General features: G+C 47.2%; 1 protein-coding gene across 3 annotated transcripts in view; it reads right to left on the bottom strand.

Moving 5' to 3' along the window:
• Positions 1–209: 209 nt before the first annotated feature.
• ATP8B2 (ATPase phospholipid transporting 8B2) overlaps positions 210–27,705 on the bottom strand; it is a 2,597,648-nt gene continuing 2,570,152 nt past the window's right edge. For all 3 annotated transcript variants that reach the window (XM_069651926.1, XM_069651943.1, XM_069651936.1), the window contains 2 exons: positions 23,369–23,499; positions 210–8,895 (listed from right to left, as the gene is read on the bottom strand). In XM_069651926.1, the coding sequence (XP_069508027.1) occupies positions 8,623–8,895; positions 23,369–23,499 (404 nt within the window). In that variant the 3' untranslated portion in view covers positions 210–8,622. The remainder of the gene's footprint in view (positions 8,896–23,368; positions 23,500–27,705) is intronic.

Below are 27,705 nucleotides of genomic sequence, written 5' to 3'. Positions count from 1 at the left end.
CAGACACTTGCATGGTCCTCCAGGCAAGCAATATCACACCTGAACTATCAGCTCAGAACCAAGCAAACATTCCACCAAAGCATAGAAATGGGTCAACACAGTTTCACAAATAATATAAAGACTGAACAGGGAAATGTTCACCAGATCCAAAGTCACCGCTAAAGAAAATTCCTCCTACACAAAGAAACAAATGTTAGAAGATTACCAGCTGGTGTGAGATTTTTTTTTAATGAAATGTACATTTAATGTCTCCTTTGTCTGTTAATTGACTAGGCTGTACATTACCCCTGTCTTGTCTACCCAGTTAGGTGAGTACTGCTTTATGGAACCAAATGTTAAGGAAATTAAAAACAGCTTTATTTAATTTTCTAGGAACCAAATTCATAACAGAACTGAGCTTGCATGTTTCTATCAACGTATTATGTGTCATATCCTTACCATTATTAGGAGTTCTTGAAAATATGTTCTAAACGGGTAATTTTTTTGGATTGTATGAAAAATGCTCAATAAATCAATGCATTTGAAGAAAAAAAAAGAAACAAGTACATATATTACACAGATGCCCTCCACACTGAATGACACCTAATCGCACCATACAACAGGGAACCAAGTTAAATCCCACTACAAACTTTCAAATACAGCACTTGCGCAAGCCAGATCATATCTTACCCATCAGCACAACGCCAAAGCACAACCAAACCATTCCATTCACAAAGAACAATGTCCTATCATATCATATCCAAACTGCCAACACTGAATCATTCCTTATCACATCACATCAAAACCAGAAGACCAGAAATTAGAAAACATTTACCTCTCAGTAATGTTCTTTCTGATGGATGTTCCTCCCATGGATTTCTCATCTACAATATTCTATCTCCATCGACAGCTGCCTTCAGAAACCTTTTTACCACCAGGGGTATGCAGCCCGGCTCAGCTTGCTGCCTCTACGCACCCCACTTCAGATGATGCTGTGGGTAGTATATATGGAGCTGCTGCACCTCATGGACTAATTGCCACCTTTTTCCCTAGCACTACGCTGCTGAGGGGGATCGCAGAACAGATGAGGTGTACCAAAACATCCGGACAGGGAATCCAAGCAGTGATGTTTAGCAAACGTGTGTGACGAGGCCTATGTGGCCGTTTGGCAAATGTCCAAGACATGAAACCTCTCTGCAGGGCAGAGCTAGCAACCAGGCCTCTGGTTAAATGAGCCCCGAGACCCTCAAGTACATCCTCCTCTGCCAGATCGTAGCATTCCGAGATGCAAAGCATAATACACCTTGACAGGGTTTAGTTATTCACAGCCCTGCCAACATGTGTACCACCAGCATAACCTACAAAAAGTGATAATCTTTTCTAAAGTCCCCTGCACAAGACGTAGAAGCTCAGGGCCCGCACCAGGTGATCTGAATTTCTCCTCGGCCTTGGAAGGGTGAGGCAGAGAAAAAAATACAGGATGAATCTTCTGGTAGAGATGAAGGAATGCCTGCCTCACTGTAAAAGTCACCTTCTCCTTAGAAAATAGCGAGTAGGAAGGGGTTAACAGATCATTCCCAGAGCTCACTCACCAGTCTGGTGGAAGTGCCAATCTGGTGGAAGTGATGACTAACAGGAAAAACACCTTATGGGTGAGCAAGCTTAATGACTCCTCTACGCGCCCACGCAAGACAGGATGTCGGACCAGTGTATGTTGAGGCACCACACCTCGTTTCCTTGGTTCCCAAATGTTAACATAGCACTCTGATGCTGAGGGACCACAGAGGCAAGGTGTAGTGGCTATCCACCAAGTGGGGCCAGTTGGGAGGGCAATGAAGAATCAGCAGGAGTACCATCCATCAGAAATAACATTACCAAGAGGTAAGTAATGTGACGATTCACTTGTTCTCGTCACCCTTTCCATGAGGCTAGGGTGGTAAGGCTGCTGACCAATAGTCCCCTTAGGAGTGGTTACTTGAGGGACAACCTCATGGAGAGGAACTCCCCCTCCTGGGGAAAAGGACGCGAGTCAGAGGCAAACTAACTCTCTTACCCTCAAGGCTGACAACCACTGCAAACCCTGCTAGATATAAAGATTCTTGTCCCATAACAGATCATCCTTACCCTCCCAGTCTTGAGAAAGCAAAGCTTATAATATCTGGGAAGAGTTGTCAAGAAAGTGCCACAGTAAACTCCTGTACTGCGCTTGTCGTCCAAGTTTGCTAGTCCTGATCTTGTTAACAAGACTACGGTAGACCGATTAGCTGATTTTAGTATTTTCAATAACAGGACTGAGATCAAGACTGATGACAATACAAATAGTATAGCCGACTCAAGTACCAGCACAAAGATTATCATCAGAAACAAAGATCACCAGTCATACAAGTACTGAGAAGTAGCCCTTAGGAGCCATAAAGAGATACGCAGGGAAGAAGCAGGAATGTTCTAGACTTCTACGGAGGAGTGGTCACAAGAGTCTCATAAAAACAGACAATGAACTAAACATTTGGTCTCGGGCAGCCACGGAAGACGGCAGGTCTGCTGTGCACCGAATGCAGGACATTCAAACCCACATCACTGATTCGGAGAGAGCTCCAAGGATGCGGACAGTGCGCGTGAATCGGACTGTCCGCAGGAGCAGACATGTGCAGAGCAGTATCGAGAAGAGGAAGGAACACAGAAGGAAGCAGAGAAATTAAAGTTACTCACTGTAGTGACTAGAGTACTCAGTCCATAGTCCCCTTTCCTCCATCATTGTGGGGCGTCCCGCAACATGGGGACGATACCAGAACCTTTGGCAGTGAAAAATTGAGCTTCCCTTTTAAATTTAGTGCAGCACACAGGGGCGCAGCCTTGGGCGTGGGAACGCCCCGCCGAAGCTGCACCCTCCGGCGACTCACCTCGTCCCCTTTGAACACATTGGACACTTAGATACCTGGCTGCACTTACTACATACTAGCCCTTGGAATACAATTGGGGGAAGGTGGGTGGGACGTATGGAGGATAGTGGACTAGGAGTACTCTAATCACTACAGTGAGTAACTTTAATTACTTATACGTCCCGTACCCTTTTCCTCCACCCTTATGGGTGATTGCACCAAACAAGATCATAGGTGGGAGCTGTGAAAACCTGCGTTTTATCTAGGAAGAAGCAAAAATGTTCTTCAGAACCACCTGACCGAACTCTGCAGCGCGCCTGAAGCTGGTATCCAGGGAATAGTGCTTACAGAAGGCAGACGGAGTGGCCCAAGTAGCTGCCTTGCCGATGACATCCCAAGAAGTATGTCTCTGAAACGTGTCGGCCTTAGTTCTGACCATATGGGCATGAATCCCCTCCGTAACTGGTTTGCCCATTGCCGTGTATGCCTCAAAATAGACTGGACCATGCAACGGGCAATGGAAGACTTGGAAGCCTGACGGACAGGGGAGGAGCCCACAAAAGTGACAACGCCTCAGACTTCCTGAAGGATTTCGTCCAAGAGAGATAAAACCTGAGGACCCTCTTGAGGTTCAAGGAATATAGGGCCCTCTCTGCCTCAGACTGAAGGTTTGGGAAGAACACTGGCAGGTAGAACTCCTGATTCAGATGAAATGGAGAGACCACTTTGGGCAAGATGTTTGGGTGAGTGCGCAAGATGAACTTGTTGTTGTGAAATGTGCAAAGGTCTCGCACGAAGACAATGCCTGCAGCTCACTGACTGCGCGCAGAGGTGAGATCTACCAGTAGAACTGTCATTAGCATTACCAGCCAGATGTCCACTGAGGGCATCGGCTCGAAGGGTTTGCGCTGAAAAGCTGCCAGAAACACATTGAGGTCCAGGACCGGATGCAGCCTATACACTGGGGGAAAAAGCCTAGACAACCCCTTGAGGTGGGTCTTTCACCACCGGATTGACTGCCGAAAAAACATGTTTAGGGAAATGCTTGTAAGCCCTGATGCCCGCCAAATAAATGCAGCAAGTATCCACCTGAACTCCCGAATGAGCCAGGTATGCTGAAAAAGCCAGTACATCATCCAGAGGACAGGTGACGGGATAAAGACCCTCGTCAAAAGCCCAATGGCAGAACCTAGTCAATTTATTTTTCAGCTGGAACTGAGTAGAGGGCCTCCTGGCCTATTGAATGATGTCCCAGTTGTCATCTGAAAATTGTGCATGCTAAAGCCTTAGCTGGTCAGTAACTAGGCCGCCAGCGCCAGCCTGTTCGGAATGTTCCACTGCCCCGCCGCATCAGGAAGCCCCTGTTGGGAATCGGAAGGTGGATGGGACAGGAAATCCCCAGAAAGGGGCACCAGTCACCATCCCTTCTCCCCAAACAGACCTTTGTTGGATATGTGGGAGCTGAGATGTTTGATAATCCTAAACCTGCTTTTGTCATGGCTGGTATGGTTTCTGACACCAACTATTCTCAGTCCTCCTGGGAGAGATTTGACCACCCCCCTAGAGGAGTGTCAGTTAAAGAACCAAGTAGAAGTACCGAAGGGAGAAGCCGGCAGAGTTCAAGGAAGTACCGGAGGAGGTGTGGCCGAGCAGAAAGCACGCCAAACTCAGCGTCCCCACCCGTGATCTGCACTGTGGGATGGCAGAATGGCATACCAGAGTTGTAGCCGGAAGGGTTAGCTCAACAAAGCAGAAAAGAAAGAGGAACCTTGAAGAGCCTAGGCACAGGCCTGAGAGGAAGCCACACTCGCACCTGCACGCTAAGTAAGCAGGAAAAGAGAAGCAACAGCAGCCGACACAGACCTCAGTTGACAACTCGCATAAGTGGCACCACTTTGGGCAGACCCGATGCCCCCCCCCCCATGAGGAGCAACACACAGCAGAAGAAGGTGCGCAGAGGCCGGGAATTCCTGAGGTGGGGAGACCACAGAGATGCTCCAAGGTGGGGGGAGCACAGAGAAACCCCCCAAAGGGGGAAGAGCACTGAGAAGCCCAGAGTGGAGAGAGAGAGCGAGAGACAGAGACAGAGACAGAGACAGAGAGAGAGAGAAGCTGACTCCGGAGTGGGAGACAAATAGAGGAACCCTCGAGTGAAGGGGGAGAAAGAAACCAGCCCAGAATGAGGAGAGAAGGAAGAAAATCCATAGTTAGCATGAGAAGGAGGAGAGTACCAGAGTGGGGGAAAGAGGGAAGAACCCCAGAGTGGGTAACAAAAAGAATCAAAGCCCCATAGTTGGGAGGAAGAGACCGAGAAATACAGATTGAGGCAACAAGAAAGACAACAGTCTCTCTAGGGCTTAGAGTCCCCAGGTATAGGGAAAGAGTAGGCATTTTTTTTTGACTATACAATACTTAAAACATGCCTCCTTGTCCTGATTCTGACTTACCACAATGGTCACAGTCACACGAGGGGTCTTTCCCAGCCCCTCCAAGCACAGTGGGCCCCATTGATGCCTCCAGCGCCAAGACCAAAGCCGTATGCACTGAGGCCCTAGATACAATGCCTAGTATCTTTAACCAAAATTCTTCCCATTCCTCCGGGGGAGGAGAACTGGGTGGGAAACTGGCCCTCTCGGGCCGTATCCTCAGAGAAGTCCCTGATTCAATGGCTTCTCTTCGTCAAAGAAGTATGGTGTCTTGAAGAAGTGCATGGAGAGTGGGACTTTTTACAGTGGCGCTGCTTCTTGTTTTTACGGATCAGTTATCAGTCTTCATCTCTCATCTGCACCACAATGCGCTCACAAGGCCTTAGGGCACATGGATTGGCCATCTTCCTCGCCCATGCAGTATACACAGATGCTCTGGGGGTTGGAAAGACATTGATCTCACACAATCCACACAAGGCTTGAAGCCCGAGGCCTTATCACTGTTAGACATAACATTATTATGGGCAAAAAAACATTTAAGCAGTGTTCCAGAAGAGTACAGAGTGTGTGCAAAAAAGGAACTGAGGTCATGGGGTGTGGTGACTTTATATGACGTCATGTCAGCTGGGGGCACGCAGAGGAGAAAGATATCCAAAAGCAGCGGATGCTGGAAACGGAATATCATAGATGAGGAGTCCATGGAAGGAAGGAATCCATTTAAATCATATCACACCGGCAGACAACTTATAATGACACTGAGGAAATGCATATCACATCACACTTAACAATAAGTAACAAGGCATTATAGAGTATCGCAAAAAAGAAAAAAGAAAATGAGAAATGACCCAAGATAACACACATACCCTAGTAACCTTGTCAGGATATTACATGTGAACCACCTGCTCTTAACCATACCACAACATTACATTCAAGCCAAGTCATGACATTCCAAATCAATCGCCAAGGAACCCAACCCCTGATATCATGTACAAATCCCCATTAATAAACTGAGGCAAGGTACCATATTCTCAGGTTACATTAATGAACCAAACCATGGTATTACACAGGGCATAGGACAAAGCCATAGCACACCTAATTTGATAGCACCAAGCCATGGCATCACACACCAGTCTCCAGCAACAAAAAAAGCACTAATAACATAACCAAGCCTTCATCACTAAAAAAGGCCATAATATTGCACCCAAGCTGTTACATTGGTTTAGGTCTACTTGGTCGAAAATATTTGACCTTTTACAATTTGATCTATTTTCTTTCGGTCTTTTTTTGGTCGAAAATGCAGGGGGGAGACCACCCACAACCACCCCCCTCACCGTCACCCATTTTTACCCACTCCCTTACCCCGCCCCATATATTTATTTTATTTAATTTGTGCGAAAAAATGATCAAAATCATTGTCAAATCGAAAAGGTCAATTTCTTTTCGATGAAGTATGCCTATACCATTATATTGCATGCTAATCAATCCATTCACTTTCTATAAAAAAATCAGTGTTACTACACTAGCAGCACTGTAGCCAACATCCTTCCAAAATGGAATGAAGGAAGAAGGGTTGTGTGTGAAAGAGAGGGTCGAGAATGGAAATTAATTGGTGAACAAGGAGATGGCGAAGAAGTAGGATAGACTTGTATGAAGTCAGAACTCCCTCCACAAGATGGCCACCTATGCAGGTGGTGATGATTCACTGCACAGTAGAGTAGCACCCAGGGATGGCATAGGGCACAAATGTACAGTATAGCACCCTCCATAGGAGGTTGGATAAAACTGGCCATGATGGCATCCTCCATAGGAGGTGGAAATCTAGCTGCACAGAATGGTGCCAGATTTTGGTTGTTGTAACTTGGAACATTCCATTCATGGTCAGAGTTATAGCACCCTATTGTGCTCCTCAGACAGTACATTTGCCAAACAGTGAATTTCATTAGCAACCAACAGGCACAGAGTAAGCAGCAGTGCAAGCTCTCTTTTCTCTGCTCTGAGACATGTGGATACATTCATGTAGGAAGTAGAAATCACACATTGTAATTATATATATATATATATATATATATATATATATATATATATATATATATATATATATATATATATATATATATATATATATATATATATATAGTTTTTAAAGGGGAACACAGAAATGCCCTTTTAGACCAAAGCCTAAATTAGATGCCTGTTTTCCAAGTACAGAGGGGAAGCCCCCACCTTGGTAGATACTCGGTTCCTGTCTGAAGCTCCTCAAACCTTTCACCTCTGATGTTTAGTATCTTAACACAGATAACACATGACGACTGTAAAGAATGTGGCTGCTGTTGAAAACAAAACACAGAGGGCCTCTTGAGACCACACCATCTTTGGTGCGTGACCAGCAGCTTGCTTGTCCTCTTTCCCTTGAAAGCCAGACGCTCGTATTTTTTGAGATATTTCAGAGCTTGACGTGACAGCTCTCAGATTAACATAGCAGTTTCAGGTCACTTTGGCGTTCCAAGCTTCTAGGGTAGGAGATACATAAAGTGTGCCCAAAGCTTGAGCAGTCTATGAGTGATGGAACACCAACACTGAGGCACAGGAGATGTTTAAGAGATGGACAAACCTTGGTACATGAAATTCAGTGAATGTTTGATAACTGATCCAGTCTTTTGGAACTGAGGCACAATGGACGTAGAATCTTGACACCTTGTCATTGTATCACCCTTGTTTTCTACTGACCAGAATGTATAAGTGATATGTGTGGGAATGTCGATCCACAGAACCCAACATTACTGAGAGAACCATCATGGATGTTGTCATCAAAGAGCCATATGTGGGAATTACAGTCTCAGCATTTAGTCTTCAAAGTTACCTGGTTACACTGAAGCATGCTAGATGAAAGTGTGGGTTGGGGTGCATCGACTCAAATCCGCTCACACTGTGCGCTTTCACAGGAACATTCCAATGAGTTACAGAACCCTTTCAATCATCGAACATATGATAAACTATACTATTTGCTGGCATGAGGGATGTTACGAAGCAATGAGCCATGAAACTGGATCGGGTTCAGAGCGTCCTCTCCCCTGAGGCTGTTGCCACTGGAGCAAAACTGATACACGACGGGAGTAACAATTCATGGAACCAAATTAACCATCGAGAATCAGTATGTGCTAACAGCATTGCGGCACGCGAGACCTGGAAGCAGATTACACTTTAAACTTCTCATCCCAGACTAAGCTGCTGGTGCTGGGACACGAGAAACATGGAAGCAGAATACACTGAGCGTCTTGTCTCAGACTGCACTGCTGGCACAAGGTATGTGCGTGGGCGAAACAAGCGATCAAAGCAGATTACACTTTGAGAGTCCGGTCCCCAACAGGGCTGCTGGCGTTATCACTTTTCTTCTTGCGGAGGGTTTCCATCCAGCTGGAGCTGGAGCGAGTAGCAAAGCTGGAGAGAGCTAGTGAGCTCAGTCGCATGTTTTTGCCAGAGGTGATGAGCTCCCCAAAGCCCTCCTGATGCGAGAATGCGTATCCAGAGCGACGTGACCCTGTGCGACCCACTCTTCGCATGCAGCGGTGTTGAGGCTTCTGCTTTTTCCGGACGAGCTGTGTGTATCGTACCTGAAACAGAGGGGACAAAACAAAATCTTTATAGAACTGAAAGAGTTATGCACATCAGTGGGAAAGACAGCTGAAAAGCTAGAGGCAAGCAGAGTTTGTGGAACCTAGAGACCGAGAAGAGGGGAAGGAGGCTGAAAAGTAGGCACAGGACATCAAAGAGCAGGTCAGGGAATTCATGAACCGTTTGCCAGTGTGCCCCTTTGTCTTCCAGAAAGAGCCCTCATCATAAACATTACCCCTGACACACAGTCAGGGGTAATGTTAAATATCAGTTCAGAGCAGGCCAAGCCCAAAACGCAATTTAACTGTCTGAATACATTTTAGTAAGATTCCCCATTGTTGGCAAGGCTCTTTGCCTCCATGCAGGGCCTTCCTTCAATACAATTTACACCCTGAATGTGGCAGCCACGTTGCTTTGGACCAATAATTGTGCACACATTTTTCCAACATTATAACTCTGAAACTATCAAAAGTGTGTCTATCAAACTATGTTTGACTTGCCTTTGTCAACTTAGTACCCTAGCTTTTAAAATGCTGCCCGCTTAGATGTTTTATCTAGCTTGTCTCTGTAAAGTTATTTATGGATCCTTCTGCTGTCCATTCATCGGGTCTGTAATGGAATAAAGAACCACTCCAAAAACACCCGAAAGGTATGACAATGCATTACTTACCCTAAAAGCATTTCTGATGGTTGTATCTGCTTAGATTCACATGCTGTGCATAGTCCGACATCCAGTGGTCACTCCGGAGTATTGCATTTTGTTTTTTGTAGTCAAAAAAGGGACGTCGACAAGGCGTGTCTGTAACACTATCCCTATAGTGACGTGCGGTGTACCCACAATCCCTCACGCGTCAAGGTCCCTCTGTTTGTATTTTTTCTGCCCTGAGGGAGCCTTCTAGACGTGAGTGAGTACAGAAAAGAGAGATATAAAAAGATGTCTATGTTCCTTCCATCCGAGCGGGGAGGAAGGGTGGGCGCATGTCAATCTAAGCAGATACAACCATCAGAAATGCTTTTACGGTAAGTAACGCATTGTCTTCTGATGTTTGTTAATCTGCTTAGAATCACATGCTGTGCATAGACTAGCGAGCAGTACCCGGAGTTGGGAGTGGGTTGTGAGAAGGAACAGTAGAGAAAAGATGTCTTAATACTGCTTGTCCCACCTGGGAATCAGATCTAGAGTGGGCATCTAGACAGTAGTGTTTTGTAAAGGTGTGTACAGAACTCCAGGTTACCGCTTTGCAAATGGACTCAAGGGGAACATTTACAATGAATGCTATGGATGCCCCAGTACCTCGAGTCGAGTGTGCTCTTGGCTTGAAGGGTAGTTCTCTCTTAGCAAGAGTGTAACAGAGTGTGATGCATTGAACAATCCATCTAGATATAGTGGACTTTCAGATTGCAACTGATTAGTCTTTCTCAGTGGTCTAAGTTCTTTCCATATAAAACATGACAGCTCTGCGCACATCAAGTGTATGCAGGCTTTTTTCTCCCAAATTTGAAGGGTTTTGAAAGAACGTTGGTAGTTCTATTGACTGGTTGACATGGAATTTCGAGATGAATTTCGGTGCAAACCTTGGGTGTGTGCGTAGAACCACCTTATCTTTGTGAACCGTTACAAAGGGGTCTAGAACAGAAAGAGCCTGTAGTTCACTTACTCTCCTAATGGAGGTGATAGCTATTAGGAAGGCGGTCTTAAGAGTGAGGTCTTTAAGAGTTGCCTTGTGCATGGGATCAAAGGGTGAGCCCATGAGCCTGGTAAGTACCACATTTCGGTCCCAGTCGGGAGCTGGGTTTGATATCTGAGGGTGTATTCTCTTTACCCCCTCCATAAAGGCTTTAATAACTGGGACTTTCCACCATGACACTAAGTTGAGAAGTGGTGTATGCAGGAAGTGCCGCTAGGTGGACTTTAATAGAATTGAATACTAGACCTGAGTCCAGTAAATGGGTCAGGTACAGAACAATTTGTGTGGGCGAGCAGTCAACAGGGTTGATGTTTCTTCCTCTACACCAGATGACAAATCTCTTACATTTGCTAGAATAACAGTGACGAGTGTTAGGCTTTCTAGCCTCCCTGAGGATGTCCATGCATCTCTGCGGGAGTTGTAAATGTCCAAATTCTATGATCTCAGGAGCCAGGCTGCCAAGTTCATGGTCTGAGGGCATGGATGCAGTGTCCTGCCCTTGTCCTGTGACAGCATGTTGTACGGGCAGGGAAGTTTCACTGGAGGAGATAGAGACATCTCCATCAGGTGAGCGAACCATGGCTGCCGGGCCCACATAGGGGCCACTAGTATCATGGTAACTTGTTCCTGGTGCATCTTGTGCACAATCTTGTTGAGAAGGGGAGTCGGGGGGGAAAAGCGTAAACAAATTTCCCTGACCATGGAATCGATAGACCGTTCCCCTTGGATTGGTTCTGGGGGTACCTGGAGGCGTAATCTTGGCATGTGAGTTCTCCAGGGTTGCGAACAGGTCTATTTCTGGGAATCCCCATTGTGTGAAAACGTCGAAGACGATGTCTTCGTGTAAACGCCATTCGTACTCTGAGGGCAGAGGGAAGTCTCTGCTTAGTTCGTCTGCTAGCAGATTGAGTTCCCCTGGTACATGTTGTGACAGTAGGAACATGTGTTTGAGAGCCCACTTCCAGATGTTCTGGGACAGCTTGGACAGTCCTGGAGAGCGAGTGCCCCCTTGTTTGTTGAGGTAGTACGTGGCTGTGGTGCTGTCCATGAGGACCATCACTGTCTTCCCTTGTACGTGTGCCTGGAAGGTTTTTAGTGCCTTGTACACAGCCAGTAGCTCCAGTAAGTTTATGTGCTTGGATGCTACGCTCGGAGTCCAAACTCCGTGAGCAGTCTGATGGGATAGGTGAGCCCCCCATCCTGTGAGGGATGGGTCTGTGGTTAGAGTGGCTTCCACTGCGGGGGTTGCGAATGGTTTTCCTATTACCAGGTTTTCCTTCGACCACCACCGTAGCGAGAGAACCAAGGCCTGCGAGACCACCACTAGATCGTCCCATTGTCCGCTGGCCTGACACTACTGGCTGTTGAGCCACTCTTGCATTGGGCGCATGCGCAGGCGCGCGTGGGGTACCAAATAAATACATGACGCCATCATTCCTAGCAAGCGCATTGCTTTGCGTACCGTCACTCCTCGACCTGCTACATATTGAGGGATCTGAACCAGCATGTTTTAGACCCTCTCGTTGGAGGGGAAGACGAGGCCTTCCTTTGTTCGAATTAGAGCCCCTAAGAATTGTTTGACTTGGCTGGGGTCTAGGCTGGACTTCTTCTCGTTGATGAAGAAGCCCAGTTGGAACAAAAGGTGTACAGTCTTTTGGGTATTTGAGAAGCATGTTTCGTAAGAATCCCGTTATGAGCCAATCGTCGAGGTAAGGGTATACTGGGATGGACAACCTGCGCAGGTGGGCCGCTGCCACTACTTTCGTGAATACCCTTGGTGCTGATGCTATCCCGAAGGGTAGCACTCTGAACTGGTAGTGTTTGCCCTCTATCATGAACCTGAGGTCTTTTCTGTGCGCTGGTAACATTAAAATATGAAAGTATGCATCTTTCATGTCCAGTGTTGTCATGTAATCTCCTTGTGATAGCAGGGGGATCACTTCCTGTACGGTCACCATACGAAACTTTTGAGGTTTGACAAATTTGTTCGCTGGGCACAGATCTAATACAGGGCGCATGGTTAAGTCCTTTTTGGGTACAAGGAAGTACACTGAATAAATACCTTCTGTTATCTGAGATAGAGGCACAACCTAGATAGCTCCTTTTTCCAGTAGCTGGTCCACTTCTTGTAGAAGGATGGCAAGGTGTTCTGGTGTCATGCGTCGTCCCCTTGGGGGTCTGTAAGTTGGGGAACTGTTGAATTCTATACAGTAGCCGCGGGCTATGGTTGATAGTACCCAGCGGTCTGATGTTATTCCCTCCCATGCTGGAAGAAAGGATGTTAACCGGCCCCCGACCGGCGATGCATGGGAGGGGACCCGAATCTTCGAGTCATTTGGTGTTGGTGGCTTGGGAACCTCTAGGGGTGGAACCCCGACCTCTCCCTTTGCCACGGCGTTGTCCTCTCTGGTTGTATTGCCCACTGGTGCCTTGGTTAGAGGACCAGTTGTTTGCAGAGTATTGCTGCTGCTGATTTTGCTGCTGGCGTTGGCCTCGAAAAAAGTGCCTATTGCCATAGGCACGTTTGTTAGGAGTCCTAGAAATCTGGTCTAGGGTTTTGATGGTGTCAAACTCTTTCTTTGCCGTTTCTAGTGCCTCATCAACCGCCTTTCCAAAGAGGTTGGCATCTTCTATAGGCTTGTTGATTAGAGATGCTTGTGTTTTCAGGTTTAAACCCCGAATTACGCAGCCAGACATGGCGTTTGAGGAGTATTCCTTGGACTAGGGAACGGCTAGCCGTTTCTGCAGCATCCAGAGTGTTTTTCACGATGCTTTGGTTGACTAGGGTCCCTTCAGTAATTGTGGCCAGAGGTGTGTACGTAGGGGTTCTGGTACCTCCTCGTCGTCTTTACGTAGCTTGCTCCATTGTGCATCTGCGTAACTTGCTAGCAAGGAGTTGTTGTTTGCAATCCTTGCGGAAAAAGCAGCGGAGGCTGTGATCCTCTTCCCCAGGGCATACAATTTTTTACCCTCTTTATCTGGTGGTGCTTCGCTGGTAGACAGCGGGACCCCTGCTCTTTTCCTTGTATTTGTCACCACTAGGGAGTCTGGTACAGAGTGGCGTCTGACGTACAACGGGTCTGAAGGAGAGGGACTGAATAGTTTTTCTATCCTCGGGTTGACCCCTCTGACCAACGCGGGTGTAGATAGTGAAGGGATAATTCATCTCCTTACTGAGGCGAGGAGGGGAATGGTTTGGCTGACAGGGGGTTTCTCCTTGATTACCTTCTCCACAAAGTCAATGTCAGGAGAAATCTCCCCAGTGTCTATTTCGAAATGCACTGCTGCCTTACGTAGTAGTGCATTAAATGTAGGTTGATCGTCTATAGGCGACGTGTTCCTATTAGGTGAGTCCTCGGGAGGGGACAGGTTTAGTGCATCAGGGTCAGTAAACGACTGCCAGGGCTGTGAAGCACCTTCCCTCTGGGTCTTCTCCGAAGCCCCCCCCCACCTATATCTGGATTTTCTTCAAAACCTTCCTCCTCTAGGTTTTGTTCCTCTTCGTTGCCTAAAAATTCGTCCTCCTCCTGAAAGTGGGGGTCCTCTTCAGTGAGGTCATATAAATCTACATCCACTTGGGAGGGATTAAACAGCCTAGGGAATTTAGCCCTGGGGTCCATATGAGGTCCCTCTCTTGCCCTCTTGGGTGGTGGTAGGTTTTGAGTCTCCATAAACCTCTCCATCTTCTCCATACAGAACTGGAGTCTCTCCAGGGTCTCGTGAGGTACCCCTGAGTGGTCTGGGGGGGAGAAAATAGGGTTTTTGGCCTGAAAACGCTTTGACCTCTCCCATAACGTTGAAGAAAGGTCTCCGTCACCGTCTTAAAAGCCTTCTGGCAGGCTAGGAGTCCCTTTAGATGAAGGAGGCAGTTCCTGCCTTCCTTCCGGCCTTTTCGGCGTTTCTCTAGCCATCTGAGCGGTGTTCGGCGTATCTTTCGCCGTCCGCTTCTGGCTATCGGCGGAAACGATCCTCGCCAGGCTCTCGACGACTAAACTGTTTGTGGAGGGCTCTGGTATTGATGTTACGGGCGTCGCGCGTTCTACGGCGACGGGTGCTCTCTGACGGAGCGCTTCGACTGGCGGTTTGGGGGTAGCACCCTTATCTGGGGGAAGCCCAGTCGCGTCTGCGGTTGCGAGGGGGGGTTTAAGACTCTTACGGTCTGAGGAGGACGCCGGTGGAACCTGCGTCTCTGTTGGCGCTGATGGTTTCTTCGTCTTCGACGAAAAAGAGCTGTGGTTTATGTGTTTATGGGAGTGTTTTTTGTGTGCGTCAGTGTCGCCGGGATGTTCATCCCCATAAACAGGGCGTGAGCCGAGCTTTTCGGGCCGGGGACAGACGACGAGGAGCCCGAGCGCTCCTTAGAGAGGTCTACGACTTCCGAAACGGATGTCGGGTTATCACATTCCTCGTCACTTTCGGCGGCGGCGGGTGAGGAATCGGACCTCGACATGGCGTAGTCTGCCCACCTTTTGACCCTGCGGTCCTTTAAAGTCTTAGGCTTAAGAAGCTGACAAGCCGCGCAGCCGTCTTCCTTGTGGTCGAGGGGCAAGCAACGGTTACACCGTTTATGCTGGTCTTTCCAGGTAAACTTGCCCTTGCAATGTGGGCAAAACCTAAAGGGTGTCCTCTCCATAGCTGAGGAAATATTTCACTGTGATAACAACCCCGAGGGGAAAAGGAAAGGCATTCTCAGAGAGAAACAAGAAATGTCCCACAACCCCACTCTCCCTACTTTATCCGGAGGGAATAGCTTTTGGCCGGCGAGGCCAGGCCACGTGTTCGGCAGCGCCGAAGGATCTCCTCCGTCTCGTCCCTGCCGTCGAAGTTCTTGCTCGGCGGAGAAATGGCTTCGCAGCTACGTCGAGGGAGGGATCTTATGTAAATAGATATTAATAATTAACGACCAAAGATCGAGTAAATGAATTTGCAATGTCTCTCGAGGAGCTCCGCGTAAAGGCGACCAATATCTGGGCGGAAAAAAACAATCTGAGGGACCTCGAGGCGTGAGGGATTGTGGGTACACCGCACGTCACTATAGGGATAGTGTTACAGACACGGCTTGTCGACGTCCCTTTTTCGACTACGAAAAACAAAATGCAATACTCCGCAGTGACCACTGGATGTCGGACTATGCACAGCATGTGATTCTAAGCAGATTAACAAACATCAGAAATTTATGTTCATATGGGGTGCATGTTTCCAATGTCTCTGCCGTTGACAATAATCAGTTGGTAAGGAGGATTCCAACTCAGATGGCAAACGGCTGGTGTGCTCCTCTTGATTTGAGGAATAGTTCATCTGAATGTAGCAAAGATGAAAATGCTCCAGCACGTCACACTCTGGTAATAGAGTGAAAAATGGACAGAGAATGCAGATGATTTTGAGGCAGTGGGCAAACCATCACAGCGATCATGGGTTTCATATTTACAATTAACTGTTTCAGGTAAAGATTTATTAACCATTCATACATATTTTGGGGTTTGATTTTGTTTCAAGTTTATTATAACATTCAGCTGAGCTGTAATTCTCCAGCAACATTTAAATCACCCCATCTAGGGATTCTATTACAAGACTGGAGGTGAGCATTATGCTTTTTCTTCTTTAATTACTGCTCAACAGCAATTCAAAACTTTACTCTTTAAACTGTTTTTTTTTAGGAACGTATGCCCAACAAGCTTAAAAAACAAACAAACAAAACATGAAGGCATAGAACCATCAATCTCAAGAGTCTTAGAGGCTCTGTAGTCCTTAGCCTCCTTTCTGTCCACCAATGGCAATCCCTTGACCAGTATAAACCCCTGTGTCCCTAGGTCCTTTCCTCTTCTTTTTTTGCTGGCTCGACAGTTAAGTACTCTCTTAATTATGTCAAGAAGCTGTGTCTCATGATAATATACAAATTTACTAGCGTTATTCTCTAGTGTCATTGAGTAGCGCGTAGGTGCGCATTATTAGTATTGTTGTGATTATTATTTGCTTGCGAGCGCAGCGTATTCATTCAGCCGCGGCGCATTGGGTAGTAAGAGCGACTCGCGTCAGCGCCCGGTACCGGAGCAGTGATTCCTATTGAGTACAGGGCGCATTAGGGGGGATGGGTAGCCCACGAGTGATCTTACTCGCTTCAGGGAACCCATTCCCTCAGTGACAGAAAAAGGCACGAAAGGCGCGTATCTCTCCGGAGCCGCTGACGGAGAGGAAGGCTCATCGGAGCGTTCCGCATATGCGCGGAAGGGTTTCCCCCTCACGTAACTTTCTTTTCTCGAGCGTTACGCATATTGACAGCTCCAGAACGGAATAAGGACCCAGTCACACGAAAGGACTCGATCCTGAGTAACAAGCACATTAAGAGGCTTGAAAAAAAAATGAAAAAAGAAAGACTTGCTTTACATATCTGATCACACGCTCGTGAGCTGCCTCTTAGCAAACAGTCTAAGCAGTGTCTGAGCAACAGATAGCAGTATCTCCAGGCAGGCAGAGATGGCCTGTGACAGAGGAGAAGAGTGCTGGGAGGAGTACTCTGACCAGGATCAGGAGCTGCAAGATGAAGAGTTCGACCTCTCTCAGAGTTTCAAACAGGTTTTGGGGGATTCCCTGGTTAGAGCAGTAGCTCAAGGGGTCCAGCCTATCCAGGACAGGCTTCAAGTACTTGAAGACATATTGGGCACTAAAGCTGGCAGGGATGAAGACCCAGGTGAGGGGACCTCCACCAACAAGCCTCTGCAGAAGGAACATAGGGGGTGTAAAGCAGCCCGGAAGAGGAAACACTCTTCTACAACCCCGGGCTTAGAGATGGGGAAGAGAGAGAAGTCCCTAGAGGCAGCTGACGCTTTTGACAGGCTAAAGGACGCGTTCCTTTCTAGATCAGCGGTGCCCAGCCTCATACCCCCTACCCCAGGGGCGAAAAACATAGGGGTTGCGCCGTCTTCCTCAGATGAATACGATGAGCAAGAGGAAGAGGAGAGAAGTCTGTCAGGGAGCATTAAGGAGAAAGGGAAAGAAACAGACAGAAAAGAATGCCAGCTTGGTGGAGGGTGCCCCCGAAGAGGACATGTCGGATATGTTTGAGCCTGATGCCATCAGGCATCTGCGCTCCACGGACTGGACGCCATCCCCTAAGGTGGCGCTATACATGTCCCAGAAAATAAGGAAACCACTGGAGAAAGATCAGGTTCAGGTTAAAATCTGTCATGATCTCTGCTTCCAAAAGGTCAGGGTTTTCCCAACTCCCTTGGAAGCAGATCCATAACCCAGGTTCCGAGTGCCAACCAGTCCCAATTGGGACCTTTTGGACCCAGTCCTGGCGCCAGTGGCACCAGGCTCATAAATATGCCCAGTCCCAGCGCTGGAAGCGCCGGGCTCATAATGCTTGGGTGGACTTACCTTCAGCAGACCATGCTGCTTACTTGCCTGCCAGTTGAGCCTCTGATCCTCTTCTGTTTGGAACTACTTTTCCTGTTGGGTGGGGCTGGAGCCACTCCCTAGATTTAGAACACTGGAACTCTTCTGGAAGGAAGGAACTCTTTTCTTACCAGGAACTCTTTTCTTACTTAGGCGTGGCTGTGGAAGGAGACACCTAAGCACTACAGGAGGCTATTTAAACCACACCCGGTGGATGAATCTTGCTTTGCGTTATTCTGCAACCTCTGCAGCAGAACGCTCATCGTGTCTTCTGCATCCGGTCCTGGGCCTAAGGAAAAAGGCTTACCATCCTGAATCCAGTCTTCAGCAACACCTATAAAGACAAGAAAGAACAGGTTAGCATTCCGGCATCTGAAAGGCAAAGGCTTACCATCCTGAATCCAGTCTTCAGTAACACCTATAAAGACAAGAAAGAACAGGTTAGCATTCCGGCATCTGAAAGGCAAGTTTACCAACTCTTCGCACGCTCCGGAGGCCTTCGGCGCTGCATCCCGCATCTGAAAGACAAAACAAGGTGCGTTTAAAGACATTGGGGAACTTTAATACTCACGTGCCATTACTCCTTTCCACATCTAATCCAGTGGGTATTCCGGCACCCTGCAGCCGCTCCGAACTCGTACCTGCAAAATAAAAAGACAGTTAGAGCGCATAGTGAAGCAGGCAACAAGCGCTTACTTACGTGCTTCCAGGCGCTTCTATTCATCACACGGGCTCCATCTTCAACTCACTTCAGCCCGTCATCCGCCATCGCCGGAACCCTGCAAAACAAGAGACATCATTACTAAAGACTTTAAAGACATTTGAATGACTCGAAACTTACCGTTCGTGCAGTAAATGACGGACAGCAGGCCTCTGAAGTCAAGAGGCCTGCGCTACCTATCCAGTGAAGAAACTGGTTACAGCACCCTGCCCCGAGGCAGATGGAGAGCTCGGCATTCACTTACCTAAGGTGAGAGCGTTAACCTTTGGGGGTCTACAGGAGAGGAGGAGAAGAGGAAAGAGATAGGGACACCCCAATAACCCCAGTTCGTTAACCCCATATTTTCTATCTGCAGACATCTTACTCTACACGTCAGGCATACAGTGCACAGAGGTCCAGCCCAAAGAGCCAACCGGGTGCTACACATCACCTTTGAAGATACGGTAGTCGCCCAGTCAAGACCGGCGCCTCTGCGAGAATCAGGTGAGCGTTACAAAATCAGAGTGTCCTAGGCCAGAGCTCTCGGGGAAGGTGGCAGAGACCCCCAGAGGTGGACTTTCATTAAAAAATCCGGTAAGGACACGAGAAGAGGGATGGATCGCGCATGGCGGTCCTGTCAGGATAAGATACTAGATCTGACAGGCCCGATAGCTAAAATCATGGACCTCGCAGAGAGAGCAAAGGACACCGGAGAGCCGGTGGACCCGTATGTTCTAGCTGGATGGGCTCAAAGAGCCGTATGCCTCTAAAGAAATGCAAACACAGCCATCTCAGCAGAGAGGCGTAGGTCTACGCTCTTGAAGATAGACAATAAGTTGGGAGACTTTATCCTCGTACGAGGCAGGAGAAGGGGCGCAAGGTCTTCTTTTTGGCGACACGTTCATCAAAGAAATGAACAGATTTATAGGGACTTATACGGCTCTTGAGAGAGCTCAAGCATCGATCAGAAAAGTATTCCCTACTCAGGTTTTTCAGGGGCCGGCCGCAATAGAGGTCGCTCGTCCGGCCGCCTCAATTACAACAGGAGACCTCAAGGGCCCAGAGCCCAATACTGGGAGTCACGCCAACAGGACGCGAGTAGAGGCAGAGGATTCAGAGGGCGCCGAGGAAGAGGATACTTCAAGCATCAGAATAGCCCCACGGGTGAGAAAGGGCAGCGCGAGTTACCCCCCGGTGGGCGGGAGAATGTTGCTTTTTATGAACAACTGGCGCGAATTATCAGCAGACGCGTGGGTGCTGCAGACAGTTTAGGGATTTCAGCTAGATTTCATGGAGGAGCCGAGGCAGCCCCAACCCCCTCAGCGCATGCATTCCTTAGCGGAGGAGATAGCTCTTTTAGTCTTTTAGATGCAGCGTTAGAGGTGCTAGCGCGAAAGCAGGCGATAGAGAGGACACAGCCTCAGGCAGAGGGTTTTCTGAGCAACATGTTCTTGGTGCACCGCAGAGGGAAGGTGAGACCGGTCATCAATTTGAGGGAGCTGAACGGGTGGCTGGTTTACAGGCACTTCAAGATGGAGGGGATGCACTTATTGGCAGACCTCCCAAGGAAGGACGATTGGCTAGCCCGGCTAGATTTAAAGGACGCATACCTTACAATTCCAGTAGCCCCGTTATACCGTCGCTTTCTACGTTTCAGGTGGAAGGAGGAAATATGGCAGTTCAAGACGTTGCCTTTCGGGCTAGCGTCGGCGCCTTGGGCTTTCACGAAGCTAATGAGGCCTATAGCCACAGCAATGCGAGAGCAGGGCATAAGGATGATAATATACTTGGACGACATCCTTCTTATGGCGGAGAGCAGAGAAAGACTGCTAAAACAGATTCAGTGGTCGACGGCTTTTATCTCCAGCCTAGGCTTCTTGATCAGCGAAGAAAAGTCAGTGCTCGTCCAAAGCAGGAACCTAGAATTCCTAGGTTTCAACATAAATACAAGAAAGGCCACTCTAAGGATCTGAGGTCAGCTCTGGGGAAACAGCTTATTTCGCTTCGGAATCTAACCAGGATAGTGGGTCTTCTGGCGGCTTCGATTCAGGCTATTTTCTCCGGGCCTCTGCACTATCGAGCCCTTTAGAGGTTCAAGATCAAGTACCTCCAGAAGGGATGGAGATACCATCAGCAGGTCCCTCTGGACGAGGAGAGCAGGACAGAACTCCGTTGGTGGCTGAGCAATATGGAAGCATGGAACGGCAGAGCCATCTTCGGAGACATGCCAGAGCTCATAATAGAATCGGACGCCAGCAGGTCAGGCTGGGGAGCCAGGTGCTGAAGCACGGAAACAGGAGGAAAGTGGTCTCCAGAAGAGCTGGAGCTGCATATCAACTGCTTAGAGCTTCTGGCGGGTTCATTCGCAGTGAAAGCCTTCTCCAGAGACAGGGCACAGTGCTGCATTTTGCTCCGTATGGACAATATCTCTGCGGTGAGGTATATCAACAAGCTAGATGGAACAAAGTCCAAGATGCTACTGGAGATTTCCAAAGACTTATTGCATTTCTGCCTGAGCAAGAACATAGCAGTCAAAGCGGAAAATCTTCTGGGCTTCAGCTGGAGACTAGATCCAGAAGCATTGGGAACAGACCCGTTCGTCCAGGCTTGGGGACTACACGTACATTATGCATTTCCCCCCTTCGCAATGATAGCCAGAACCCTAGCGAAGGTGCGCAAGGACAAGGCCGAGTTAGTGATAGTAACTCCAGAATGGAGTTCTCAAGCCTGGTTTCCGATTCTGATGGAACTTTCCACGGATTTCCCTCAGAGGATCTTACACTGAGAGGATCTCCTCTTAGATCCAGCAGGAGCGCCTCATCCTGGATCAGAGTCGGTCTCTGCTAGCCTGCAGAATTTCAGGCGAAGGTGGCGCTTGCCGGGATTTTCAGAGGAGGCTACAGATTTCATCAAAGTATCATGGGCTCCCTCGACAGTCAGGAGCTATAATTCCGCATGGCAAGCCTGGGAATTATGGTGCAGGGAGAGGAGTATTCCTCCCATTTCAGCCTCTATAGCTCAAGCAATAAACTTCCTGGCGTCTCTGAGCACAGAAGGGAAAGCATTCAGAACAATAGGTGTATATAGGTCAGCCATTTTGGCGGGTCACGATCTGGTGGAGGGAGCGCATCCGGCAGTGATAAGACTTCTCTCAAGGGCATTAAAGTAAGCGGGCCTCCGCTGCCTAGGTATTCAGTTCTGTGGGACGTCACAAAGGTGTAACGTATGCTAGAGCAATGGCCAAGAAACGAGCTTCTGTCAGAGAAGCAATTGTCTCGGAAGCTAGCTACGTTGCTATGTTTGGTTTCGTGCAGACGCATTTCTGATGTGAAAGCTCTCGAGATAGAGCGGAAGATTTTCTATCCGGAGGGAATAGCTTTCAACATAGCGCAGCGCACCAAGACTAACTCCAGAATAATTACTTACCCGTATTTTCCAGATAACACCAAGCTCTGCATAGCGCAATGCATAAAGAGATATGAGGTTGTTACGGCCACAGTGAGACCTGTAGGAGTAACTCAACTGCTTATTGCGCGTAGGAAGCCTTTCAGAGCGGTAGCCGCAGCAACCATAGCGAGATGGGTGAAAGAGGTCATGGAATTGGCTGGAATAGACATATCTGTGTTCGGAGCTCATTCAGCAGGAGGAGCTATGGCTTCCGGAGCTTTTGCAGCTGGAGTTCCGCTGCAGGAGATCATGAAAGCCGCAGACTAGGCCAGTGATTCAGTATTCAGGACATTCTATTTTAGACCAGTGACTAATATTACAGCAGCAGTGATACAGAGTTTTGAACAAGCATAATGCTCGACTCCGGTCTTGTAATAGAATACAGATTGCCCATGCGACAAGCGCAGGAATTCTTGATTCTATTAAAGACACGGAGGCGAGCATTATCCCGCCCTTCAGGGGTTGAAATCTAGGAATAATGTTGTACCGCATTATCATTGATTTTGTAAAAGGATGTCCCGACCCTATGATGATGACCTCCTCTTTGTTTTAGGAGAAGAGCAGAAAAATAACAGGGATTGATGGAATGACAAGGGTCTACACTTCGAAGCGTAGCAGAGAGATTCGAGTTGTTTAAAGTTGGATCTGTTTAATTGTTGCAAGAGCTACACAGCGATGGAGAAAGAAAAAAGAAGAGGAAAGGACCTAGGGACACAGGGGTTTATACTGGTCAAGGGATTGCCATTGGTGGACAGAAAGGAGGCTAAGGACTACAGAGTCTCTAAGACTCTTGGGATTGATGCTTCTATGCCTTCATGTTTTGTTTATGTTTGTTTTTTAAGCCTGTTGGGCATGCGTTCTAAAAAAATAAATAATAATTAAAAAAAAAAACAGTTTAAAGAGTAAAGTTTGGAATTGCTGTTGAGCAGTAATTAAAGAAGAAAAAGCATAATGCTCGCCTCCGTGTAAGACTTCCTGCGCTTGTCGCATGGGCAATCTGTATTGTCAAGCATTAATAGCAGGTTCTCAGAGGAAACTGTAGCAAGGATAAGAGCTGGACAGTCTATGTAGCATAATATCTCCATTGAATATCGGACTCTGGTCGCAGCAGTTAGCTGCAATCCCTCCTGTTCTAATAATGGAACTCTATCCACCACAGTTCCTCTCGGGCGTCTTTCCTACTGAACTGCAACACGTTCTAGCCTCATGCTTCTATTCCACACTATCTTCAAAAGTTCTTACCGTGTCTGAGAGCTCAGGATTGAGGTCCAGTTTAAGGAATCGGAAGGCCACTACAGGCATAATGCAGACAACTGTAGTAAGAGCAATAGTGAACCATACACTCGGTTGTGCCAAGGTGTTTTGTGCATTCCCTGCAATAAAGTAGAAGGACAGAGGATTAGAGGCATCAGCTAAACTGAACAAAACAGGGCCACAATGTGAGCGAGGGTACAAAAATAATCTTTAAAAAATGAGGTGCAGATTGGCATCAAACAAATGGAGATAGTGGGATAAAATTGCAGCGACACATAATAGAAACATGGTAAAGTAGTAAATCTAAGCACTGTAGGATGGACAGAGAAAGTAGGGAGGAGATCAGGCAGCAGAAAGAAACAAATAACGGAATAGGCCTAGGCCATAATAAACAGTGAAGAGTGATGGGCAAATTGAGATAAAAGGGGCGTTGTGTTATGGCAAGTGCGACAAAGTCACCTTTGAGGAACATACAGGAGCGCCTGGTCGAGAAAACCACCTCCTACGTGAAGCGACACATGGTGGGGGCATAGTGTGGCTCCCTGAGTGTCCCTCTAATGCTCCTCAGCCTTATGCGCAGGGGGACCGATGTGAAAAGGACATATTGAGACTTAGAAGAAAATGAGGATATTGAAAATGCATGATGACGGTTCAGGGACTGCGACATTACAACGGCAGTTGAAACAAACTTTAGATACCAAAGCGATTGGGCAACTTGCGAACCCGCTTCTACACTACACAACCCGGAAGTGACAGACTGCTTGCGCTGCAGCATAAATGCTCCCCTGGGATCCTGCAGTGTTGGGGAATTGGGCAATCCATGAACCACAGACAAGAATCATTGTGAGGACTGCAAGCAGCAGGGAAGCAGGAAATCAGCTGTTGGATTTGTACGGCCTCCCCAACAGCTCAGCCTGATCCCAAAATGGTACAATACTAAGCGCTTGACCTGCACTCAACACACTAGTCAAATAATTACTAAACAAATCAATCAAGAATGGTCACAACATGGCAAATGAATGGGAAACACCAGATAGGAAAGTGGAAGCAGAAAGCCCTGCACAAGCCTTTAATGCGGGGGCAAAGAGTAAACAACCAAACCAATCCCAGGCATTATTGTTGCAGTTAGGATTGAGCACAGAGTATACAGGTAGGCAAACAAAGTGGGAGCTAGGAAGGAAATATGGAGAGGGAGCTGGGGGTAATTGGTTGAAGAAGTCAATGGGGGAGAAGATGTAGACGGTTAGGGTAGATAGACAATCCTATGGCATGTGGGAGGAGAAGGAAATAAAGCGTAGGAGGTGGAGGAATAGGATAGGTAAGAGAATAATGAGCAGATTTAACTGGGGGTGGTGGGGGTTGCGGTGGACCTAAAGGAGCACAGGGGGTGATGGAGAGGAGGCTGCACATATTTAAAAGTCAGAACAGGATCAGATAGAAACATTTCTGGGCCTGACGGCTCTGCACTGCTGCTGCAGTAAGCGGTAGAGACAAACAGAGAACAAAATAACACAATAGGACAGTAGTGTATCACAACAAAAATGAGGCAATCAACAGTAAAATAAAAATGGCAATAAGCAAGTAGTGCCCTACAAAGTTATAAACTGGCAGCAACCAAAAGTGAAAAAAACAAGACAATACGTTTGTAATGACAAGTCACACGCACAGTGGGAGTTGTGTCAAAGAGGTGCTTTTGTGGTGGGGCTTATGAAGGCAGGACTTGCAACGGAAGGTGTCCCTAGGATCTTATAGGCTCAAAAAGGGCCAAATAGAATTTACGCTTACCCTGTGAACCCTTTGCAGTGCAGAACGGCTCTGAGATGCTGCTAGGAAGGATTTTCAAAACCAGCCCTGTGGGAGATTTCTAAAGGATAACTAAGCTGATGAACAAGGTTATAGATACTGGGGGTCTAGCCAAACTCACAGGAAACGTAGGCAGAAAAGAAAGGCTGCAGGAGATCAGGGGTTGGTGTGTAGTTACTGTTAACATTAAAATAACCAAGCAATGAAGCAGCAGACAACGGTATAAACATGTACTATTTATTAGGCCTCCAAAGCATTTAGGAAAAACATAAGCACACTATACACTGCAAACCTCTCCACTCTACAAATATTTACACAGTCTCCCCTTGTTTCCACGAAGTAAGCTACTTTGTAATAATTTTCTTCGTCGAAATTACTTACATACAAATATATATATATATTTTTTTTTTGGGGGGGGGGGTTTAACACCGTTTACAACTTTTAAAACCTTTAGCCAAAGCGAAACTGCTATTTACATAATTCATACAACAAGAAGAGAAAAACAGAACCTCTAAAAGGTACAAAAGGAAAATGTTAAAAAGTAGAAAGTTCCTATTTACATAATTAAACCATGACCTCACTTTTATATAGCATTAAGACACCCCGGTTTCACCCTGGATTCTCCCATTTCACCTGGGGTAGCTTTGTTCAGTTTAGCAAGGATTAGCAATAAAAATTTCGACAAGGCCAAGATGATGTGCATTTTCTCTCCCTCTATTAGGATCTTCCACCTGTCGTCAGCTGACCTGGCACTATATTTCCTCATTATGCCTCCCATTTCAAGATCTCCTTCAATTTTCATCTCAGAACACCTCAGATGCTGTAGGGATTCCACCACATTTTCTTGTAGGTATAATCTGCAAGTAGGATCAATTAGCAGTTCTTTCCTTTTGCTTAGTGTTAGGGAGAATTCTCTGTTTAGGCTGAATTTCCTAACCTAGTGAGTCCCCCAGCAGCTTTGCTGGATTTTTGGGGTTTATTTTTTTCTCCTGCCAAGAGTGAGACTCTTTTACTCTCACTCTTGAGCATGATTTGAGTATGTTTCTTTGAGTCTAGATGTGTTTAATGGGCTATGGGGTCTTTTACTCCATAGGGCTTCATGTGTTTTTGTGATGTGTGTTACACAGCACCCTCAGTGCAGTGACACAGGGGTGTCATAGTGACCCCCCAGTATAGACTCCATACCCTGGGACTGACTACTCTCCCAGGGCATGTAAAGTCACCATTGACTTTACTAGTCTTAAATTCTGATCAGAACCAGTACAAACCAGGGTCGGATTGGCCCATCTGCCAGTCGGCCCGTGGCCGGACCGAAATGATGTGTAGTCCCTGGGGGCCGGTTTCTGCCCACACCTGGGCCGGTTTGAGAAAAAAAAATATTTTGTGGAAACAAACAAAAGCACCAGCAACGGCATAACACATCAAAGCAAGATAACACACGTTACCTTGCTTTGATGATTGAATTGCATGCATGATGTGTGCATCATACATTCTGATGCATGTATCATTTACATGCTGCTGCAGCATGCCGCCAAATTTGCACCAGACGTGCAGATGAACTTAACTGGTGTGCTGTTAAATCTCAGTTACCACTTTAATGGTATCCACTACAGAATAATTGCTCATTTTACTGTAGCCAATATGATAGCTCAGTGGATTGAGCGCTCACTGCTGCAATGTGTTTGATCTGCAGGTTTAAATCCCAGCAAGGCCATCTCAGCCTTTCATCCTTCTGAGGTCGATAAATGAGTACCAAGACAGGTTGGGTGATATTGTGTGCATATTTGTTCTATAAAAAAAACAGCTTAAGCGCAAGTGCTATACAATAACATAATTTGGCCTTGGACCTCTGCTTGCATTCACAGTAATTTGACAATCTGGATCTATACACAGATATTAATGATACATATGATGATCCATTCTTGTATGAAATGTAAATCCCATTAGTGAAAACATAACCACGTTTTTCGTAGTGTACTTAAGAACAATGTTATTTGATGCCACTTCCTGTTTTGACAAGGGGTGAAAGGTCGTGTTTCATCGCTTCCCGGGATGTCACTTTCGGGTGGGGTCAAATTGCATCACTTCTGGTTCGTGAGGCGAGAGGTGGGCCACTTTTTTGAGGCGAGAGGTGGGCCACTTTTTTGAGGCGAGAGGTGGGCCACTTTTTTGTGGCGAGGGGTGGGCCACTTTTTTGAGGCAAGGGGTGGGCCACTTTTTCTTCGGTGTCCTGGCCTATTTCTTGTCCCAGTCCGACACTGGTACAAACCATCATATTGTGGACGTACTGGCTGGGGCAATTCAATTGCCCCAGGGTCTGTTAGTCGAGGGGGCACGTCTCCGTCCCCCCTGATCGAGTTTGGCTGGTGGCAGTGGATACTACTTTTTATATTCAACCGGGGATAATTTCTCAATGGGATTTCCCATTGTTTTAGGCTACTATCTTTATTTAATTATTTGCGGTAGCCTCGAACATGGATCAACTGTTTAGACACAGTATATCCCAAAGGTCTTAATGAAGA

This window comes from Ambystoma mexicanum, chromosome 1p (assembly GCF_040938575.1).
Source record: "Ambystoma mexicanum isolate Mex_15411 chromosome 1p, UKY_AmexF1_1, whole genome shotgun sequence".
NCBI lineage: Eukaryota > Metazoa > Chordata > Amphibia > Caudata > Ambystomatidae > Ambystoma > Ambystoma mexicanum.
Note: the sequence above shows the minus strand (reverse complement) of the source record. Positions and strands in the feature narration are given on the sequence as shown.